The 8458-nt window shown below is 33.7% G+C and overlaps 1 protein-coding gene across 1 annotated transcript in view; it reads left to right on the forward strand.

Moving 5' to 3' along the window:
• Nucleotides 1-6216, forward strand: part of LOC128186055 (snake venom 5'-nucleotidase-like) — a 10970-nt gene extending 4754 nt beyond the window's left edge. Inside the window, exons 3-9 of the mRNA XM_052855781.1 lie at nt 1-159; nt 574-768; nt 2275-2406; nt 3090-3212; nt 3709-3864; nt 4244-4447; nt 5992-6216. The exon at nt 1-159 is cut by the window's left edge and continues 42 nt beyond it. Coding sequence (XP_052711741.1) covers nt 1-159; nt 574-768; nt 2275-2406; nt 3090-3212; nt 3709-3864; nt 4244-4447; nt 5992-6179 — 1157 coding nt within the window. The 3' untranslated portion in view covers nt 6180-6216. The remainder of the gene's footprint in view (nt 160-573; nt 769-2274; nt 2407-3089; nt 3213-3708; nt 3865-4243; nt 4448-5991) is intronic.
• The last annotated feature ends 2242 nt before the right edge of the window (nt 6217-8458 follow it).

The raw sequence follows: 8458 nt of genomic DNA on the forward strand, positions 1-8458 counted from the left end.
CTGAAGTTCAGAAAATCAAATCCATGACACCAAAGGTCGACATTCTGATTGGCGTCGGCCATTATGGCTATGGAAACGACAAAAAATTAGCGCATGCCGTGCCCGATCTTGACATCATAGTTGGCGGTCACACCCATACGTTCCTATACAATATGACGGGTAGAGTCATTTTGAATGTATCTGATATTATGTAAAAATATTAATTGAAAGCCTCTTAACCTTCTACATTTTCATTTAATGTGATTAGACACTATAGCAATATTTTTTAACTTATTTTTTTTGTTAGTTGAATCTAAAATACCTAAACAGGCCTTAATTTGATTCAACATTCATCTTATATTTCTTTTAAAATGGGACGAGAGTGGTTTTACCTGTTTTTTTTAAATAGAGATCTATGAAATAAAAAAGAATGAATAGGAACTTTGAAATTACACTGCATGCCAAGCAATGATACAGCATTAGATGCGAACTGCATTTTTGGCAATTTTTTAAACAAAACAATATAAAGAGGTCCAATTTCACCAAATTTTAATCAGCAATGTATAACTTTGATAATTCTGATTCTATTTAAAGGTCCACTGCCCTCAAATGATGAACCAGAGGGACCGTACCCGACCATCGTTGACCACGGCACAAGAAAAACTCTGATAGTTCAGGACTATTTTGCCGGGAAATATCTTGGATTCCTAAATATCACGTTCGATTCCAACAACAATGTGGAATCCTGGGACGGTTTGCCGATACTTTTGGACAACAATACTCTGCAAGGTACGTATGTGGCAACGCACTTTGAAAAATTACGCACTTTGAAAAAATTTCAAAGTGCGTTAAATTTTTGACAAAATCAACGCACTTTGAAATTTTTTTTCAAAGTGCCTTAAATTTTGGACCATGTTAACCCACTATGAAATTTTTTTTCAAAGTGCGTTATGAAGGTACATCAACATTTTTTTTAGTATCGACAATATTAACGCACTTTGAAAAAATATTTCTATATAACAAATTTTGGAACTGAATTTCTAATTTGTTAATAGTATGATTATTTGTTAACGCTCTTTAATCTAAGTAACCGTTTTTAGAACGGGAATTGGGGTGGGAGTAGGGGTTAACCAAAGATACCGGTCAAATACCAGTGCACCATTTAATTGATTACAAGAAGAATGTCCCCTTCCAAAACATATGATCTTCAGAAACTTTGGGTAAACATTTAAGATCGGAAAAAGAAATGTGTTTTGTATAAGTACATGAAGTGTTATTGAAAAAACAAGCTGGCCAAACAATAATTTCTCCATTGGTATGTTAAAGATTCTATGCGTTTCAACAGTAACCCTCTTTTCGTATTTTAATCAAATAAATCAATTCAATAAAAGAATACATGCATTAACATTAACGAACATAAAATTATTATAAACTTTCGAACTGATCCTAAAGATCATATTGTTTTTGATAAACAGAACTAAGGTATCCTTTTGCACATCATATTTGCAATAAGTCAGTTGAAATATATAATACAACGATCTCCATTATGCATTTATATATAAATCATATTAGTTCGGGCATAGCCCGATAAACCAGATAAGAGGTAAACTTGCTGGATATTCAAAAAAAAAAGAAAGAAAAGGAAAATGCAGTTGCTAAGCGATGAAGTTTATGTCATATTTGGATAATTCAAACCTCCCGATTTTTTTTCCGTGTAAATTGTCGATATTGTCTTAGGAGAAAAGAAAAAATTCTCATCTAGAAACTGTTTATCAAGTTAGCTGAGAATGCAATTAGTTCTCTTTTAAATATATCACATTATAGCTAAACACGGTTAAAACAATCATTTATTGTATATAAAACTATAAACTATTTTCACTAAACCATGAATTTTTTTTTTCAAAGTGCGTTAATATCGACGATATCAACGCACTTTGAAAAAAAGATATTTTTTTCAAAGTGCGTTGACTTGGTCCAAAAATTAACGCACTTTGAATTTTTTTTTCAAACTGCGTAATTTTTCAAAGTGCGTTGTAACATACGTATTAAAAAGATGCACGAGGATAATGTATTTTCAAAAGTCAATTATTTGTGCAGATTACAGTGTTAGTATTTTAATAATACAAGGTAATGTATAATGCCAAAATAGAAAATTTTAATCTGTTTGACTCGTATATTTAAATTTTTCAATGTAAACCTTCGATTTTCTTCATTAATTTTTTTAAAAAACAGATAGAAAATCGCTTGTAATGGTAGCACGATTGTAAAAATTATAGTTTTTGTGGTTTTCTTTAGACCCGAATATACTGGCGGAAGTGACGGAGATGAGTAAGGAGTTGGAAGCAGAGAAGCAGAAAGTTGTGGGATACTCAGCAGTGTACCTAGAAGGCGACTCCAAAGTCTGCCGACTGATGGAATGTAACCTTGGTAACTCCTAAAAGCCTGTCCTAGGAAAGCGGATGTTCGCGAGCGCTCACCAGAATATTGTAATGTTGTAAATTTTGAATTTACCGGGTGGCGGTAAATACAAAATTTACGTTGTCATATTGTAAATTTTGTATTTACTGCCACCCGGTAAATTCAAAATTTACAACATGACAATATACATGTACTGTCCCTATGACACGAAAGTTCGCGATCGCTCGGGAGCGCCCACTTCGACAAGCTGACCTCTTACATATTCATAATGAGTACTGTCGTGCAGTTATTCGATTAACGAATGCACATCATGGTATAATTCCTAAATGAAAAAAGAAAATTTTCACTGTTAAGTTTTTATATTAAAAGTATATTATCGGTAGTTATAAAAACTACCTTAAAATGAAATCTTTACAGATTTTATTCAAAGAAAGGCTCGTAAGCACGTGGAAAACTTTTAAAATAAACCTTTCATGATCATCTACACAACAGGTGTAGTATGACACCTGCATCAGATAGGATTGAGGCTCAGTTTAGCAATGTCAAATATGAGTAATTTATGTACTGGGGGTTGAATCACATTATTTGAAAGAACCTTATTATGGAAAACATTGTATATATTGTTTTTTTCTCTCAATATAATCATGTAAATTTTCTAAAGAAATGAGTAACGTCCTGACTTTGTCTTTAAGGAAACCTCATCACCGACGGAATGGTTAGTCACCATGCTCATAAGATACCCCTTAATGGATCATGGAGCGACGCAGCCATTGCTATTCTCAACTCCGGCGGAATCCGAGCACCTATTGAAAGAGGTACATGTAGCATTGGATTTTTCATTTATTTATTTTTTTTGGATAAATGTAGTATTCATCAAAATGCCACTAAGAAGTTCTCAAGTATCAAGTGCACGACCTGCTTTTGAAAGGATTCAATAAAACAAACATGCTACCAAATTATGTGGTTTAAAAAAAAATAAACTCAGATTTTGTTTCCTTGTATTGGTTTATAATACAAAACCAGATTTACTGGTTGTGGCTTTGCACCATAATAGACAAATATTTGAAATGAAAAATAAACCTTGCAGGATACACAAAGCCACCACTCCATACAAAAAACCAACGTTATTATGATATTAACAAGCTCGTGACACAGAATGTTCATTACTGTATAAATCGTTTTTGAATTATCTTGCCTGTCGGATTATCCTTCAGGAGATTTCATTACAAAGAGTGTGCCTTTTGATTTACTAGCATGAACGAGACTTAAATTTGCATCAATTGATAAACATGTCTTTCTGCCCCTCCACAGGGAATATTTCGCGAGGAGATGTTTTGACAACCATGCCTTTCAGAAACAATGTAGATCTTATTAATCTCCAAGGGAAATATCTCCGACAGGCACTGGAGCATTCGGTGCAGCATTATGACAAGCTGAACAGAGCAGGAGCTTTTCTTCAGGTGTCAGGTCCATATATTTCATTTCTCTCTCTCTCTCTCTCTCTCTCTCTCTCTCTCTCTCTCTCTCAGCACTTTCAACATTCATCTTAGAAGGGTTTTTTAAAAGCTTTATATTAACAAACGCACCCGATTATACGTCATAAGAATTTATTGGACTGTATAGTACAAAATCGACACATAGTAACGTAGTGTTATTACAAAGTTACTGAAAAATGTAAATATATATAAATGTATTACCTGTATTTATTCGCAATATTGCACATTTTTGTATTTAAACCAACCCAGACGTGATCCAGTAAATGTAATACTTACAATTAAATAATAATTTATATATAAACATCTTAGATGATATGATAACTAATTAATGTATTGCATGTTTATAACAGGACTGAGGGTTACCTATGACCTGTGTAAACCCCCGGGTCAGCGTGTGGTGTCCGCTTACACGCGCTGCCGTCGATGTTCCAGTCCCAGGTACTCTCTCCTAAACGACGACAAAATCTACACCATTGTAACCTTGGACTTCGTGATTCGTGGAGGGGACGGGTTCAAGGTCATTCATGATCACCATACCGACCACCAGCCATTCAGTATGTTTTTGTATTTTCTTGTTCATTATTCTTACTCAATTAAATCGAAATGAATGAAAGAAAGACATTATTAATTGATGAACGGATGGATGAATGGATACATGAAAAGATAGGTTGATTTAATGATAGCCAAGATTGCTTGTGTTCACGAGAGAAATCCTTCTTATCTTGGCGGTAACGTACGTAAGAGCGTTCCCATGAACCAGAAAACGTTATCTCCCGTAATTTTATTTTAATCCCAAAGTGACCTTGCTTGCATTCTGGTAAAAATCAATAAAATATCATATCTTTATTGCTTTTATTTTGTCGACTGCAAATTAAATTTTAGCCATCTTTAGTTCTCTTTTTTATACTCGCTCATAAGATTGGTCATCACAACGAAACGAAACACTGCAAGTTTATACTTGCCAATGCATATATTTGGTTAGATTTGCAAAATTCATATAAATTATGTCCAGAAAAGAATTACCTACGAACTTTTAGACAGCCACTTTTCGACTAAATGCAGATTGTGTTGAATTTATTACATGTAGTATAGATTTATTATACTTTTGTGAATATTTTCTGTGTAAAATTACAACAAATAAACATGCTATTCTATCTAAACGTGAATTAGTTTCCGTGCTATCTGCCCATGGTGAATAGTCATCGAAATTAGTATTCACCTAGGCATTCGATTTCCCTCCTTTTTAAACTCGGAACACCTCTGACATAATCCGATCGATCGCTACATTAAATTCAAAATTCCGATAACTCTAATTTGTTTATCATCAAGAAATTTTGCATCGCAGACAATTATTTTTTCTTCTGTATAATAAAATACCTATTTACTGTCTATGAGGACGATAACTTTTTCGGCTTCGCCTCGTGAAATAGTTGCTGTCTTGGGGGACAATAAACTATCATCCTCATAGCCAGTAAATATGTGTTCATGATTGTAACTCATGTGAATGCATCTTAAAATTGAATACAAACTGTCCAGGTTAGTGACATGTCAAGTTGAGTTTAGCGATTTGAAATGTTTAAATGTAAATGTTGAAACAGGCAAGTCATATTTACTTCTTCATGTACAATTATGTACATGTGTTACTTTTGAATTGATTAAATTGAAAAAAAGGTTATAATTTTTGGTTATAATGATATAATCTATGAACTTCAACAGTTATGATATTACGTTTGAAAAAAATATGTTCAGTCTGACAAAATACTAGTAGTAACCTTGAAAAAGTCAGCTTTCGTGGGGTTCATTTAGGTACGCCTGATATTAACACGAAATTACATCACAAACTGTTTATAAAACACATGTTCAGCCTGTATATAGTTTACATACGATCGATTCTACGGGTAAACATTCTTTAAAAAAAATTGAAATATTTACTATCCACAAAAATTGGCTCTCACAAATTTAAATGAATCCACAGGGCTTGTATGATTTTGCTCGACGATCCGATCTGATTTATACTTTTCAGATTGTTTCTTAAGTCACACATATTGCATGGTAGGCTGTATATATTTATAAGATCTTCCCCTTAAACTTTTGACAGATGAAATAGACAGCGATGTATTTACTTCTTATCTCCAATCAAATAGTCCAATCATCAAAGGAGAGGAAGGAAGGATAACTCTGTTAGAAGACTGTGCAGCGAGTAACTCAATGATTATCAAACCTAACGCATTCAATCTTTTTGTTATTCCGTTGGTTTTCTTTAACATTCTTCTGTGTTTGCTTTAAAGGTTCTGTAAGTTCAAATAAAGGTTGAAACACGTTCGTTGAATGTTTGTTTTTTTTTCTTTATTTAGATGAGTAAAAGTGTTGCAAATAAAGTAAAACAGAACAAATTAGACATTGGATTTTCGGTTGGACTTTGCGTTATATTGCTGACATGCATTACAAAAAGTTAAGAATGAAGCTGGTTTGTAGTGAAATATTCATAGATTGCGAAGGACTTTCACATCAATTACGCTGTCTAAATCAATTGCATAAACAAAGTACTCATAGTACTGAAAAGCGCTAACCCAGCTTCTGTTTGTAAAAGATATATACATGTATGTATATAACATTTTAGTTTCTGTATACGCGATATATTTCCTCATCACTGCGTGGCAGCCCCTGCAATGATGTATGTAAGGTAGCAAGGGACAGTTTCGAATAAAGTACCCGTCAATATTTTAAATTTGTAAAATTGAGAGTTGCTGTACTTGAAGGCTTATGAGTGTTGCTAAAATTCATGAAATGATTTTTAATGATTATCATCAGTTAGAGGGGTGTCTCTTGTTGAAGTTGATATGCAATATGTAGACCCCTTATGTTAGGTACATGAGAATCAGAAGTAAAATGCGAAACCTGCGGCTATGACTGTTGTGCTGACTTTACACAGTGAAATTGCAAGTTACAGACGGGAGGGAAAATAACACGAAAAGTAGGTGGATGGGACATTGAAAACTATACACCGGTAAGTTTGTGACATGTGATAGTGCAACATGCACGCGGTATATACGGAAGGTCAACCCTCTGCAGGGAATTAGCTGGGGGAGGTCTAAAAAGTTGAAAAATCATGAAAAATTAGCAAAATATGAAAGGGTCAAAATCTCATAAAAACCAGTATGTAGAGAATTTTACAGGTTTTGATTAGTAATTTTCTTGAGAAATTGGTGATTGGCCTTATAAAGAGTAAATTAAAGGTATTTGTGCTGAATGGGAACTGAGGAAATTCTAGTTACAGAGTTCCGAAGACATGCATCCCTTGGCTACAATGAATTGTATCAAAAAAACTGTCCCCTGCCACCCAAGCCCTGTACATCAAATTCACAGTAGCCCGTACTAGCCCGTGCAGCTCCTGAAACTGGTTCCCTAACCAGTTTAAATGATGTAAACTTCTGCTCATAGGGGGCGGTTATTCCTTGCACCGGAAGTAGAAGTCTAACGACAATAAAGCGCTGAGCTATGCTTAGCGCTTTAAAAAAGACATGAGAAATAAAAAAAAATTATTATTTTTTTTTTTACCTGCCCTTAAAAAATATACAAAAAATTTGACATGTCGAAGAACTATTTTCTGTGATGTGGGAATAAATTTACATACTAAATGAAGCACCAATGTAATTGACAAACTGATCAATCAGCTATATGACATTCCCGAGTTTAAATGCATCATGGGTTACTACAAAAAATTCTATACGTTTAGATAATGCTTGTTTTTTTAATTGCTTTTGGGAAGGCAAAATCAATATTTTTTAAAGCTTTACAAGATTTACGTCATTATCTACCAATTCCATGTTGACATTAGCAAACACTATTTTTACAATAGTAAAAATTTGGTTTCATCAACCTGTGAAGACTTTATGAGAGGCATTTAGCATGAGAGATTGGCAATGTTTATTAATATGAGCATTAGAAATAAATTAATAAGTAATTAGATTAGTAATCTTTATAAGTATTTATTCTTTGCATTTTGTTTTAACAAAAAATTGAAATTTTTTATGAATTGACGTTCCCGCAGGTTTTTTAAATCAAGTCGCAATTAGTCTTAACTATTGTAAAATCGTAAGTTACATGTACTGTCATGTAGTAAATCACATTTTTTATTCACTGATTGAACAGTTGTTCGCGCTACGCATCGCCCTGCGCAATGACAATAACATCCATATAAGGTAATTTCCCCTACCAGTTTGAATAACCCCGCCTTAAGTGGGTCCATCGCGGTCTATAAACAACAATGGCGGTGCGGCGCAAGAAAGAGGGGTAGAGATTTAAGTTTGACAGAATTTGCAAGGAAAGAGAAAAAGAAACAGACTGGCAAGAATAGGAACAAAAAGAAGATCGTCATCGGTGACCATGTGCATGTAGACTGATGGATTAAGAATTAACACCAAATTGAACTTAAGTTTCCATCATGCAGGTGTAGAGCTTTTTCAGACACTGACGTTCGTGTTCCATGTGTACTGTGTCTTTACTTTATAAGTTATAAACTACAATTGGATTTTCGTATAAAGAAATTTTTGAATAAAGAATAG

Source organism: Crassostrea angulata, chromosome 5, assembly GCF_025612915.1.
Source record: "Crassostrea angulata isolate pt1a10 chromosome 5, ASM2561291v2, whole genome shotgun sequence".
Lineage (NCBI taxonomy): Eukaryota > Metazoa > Mollusca > Bivalvia > Ostreida > Ostreidae > Magallana > Magallana angulata.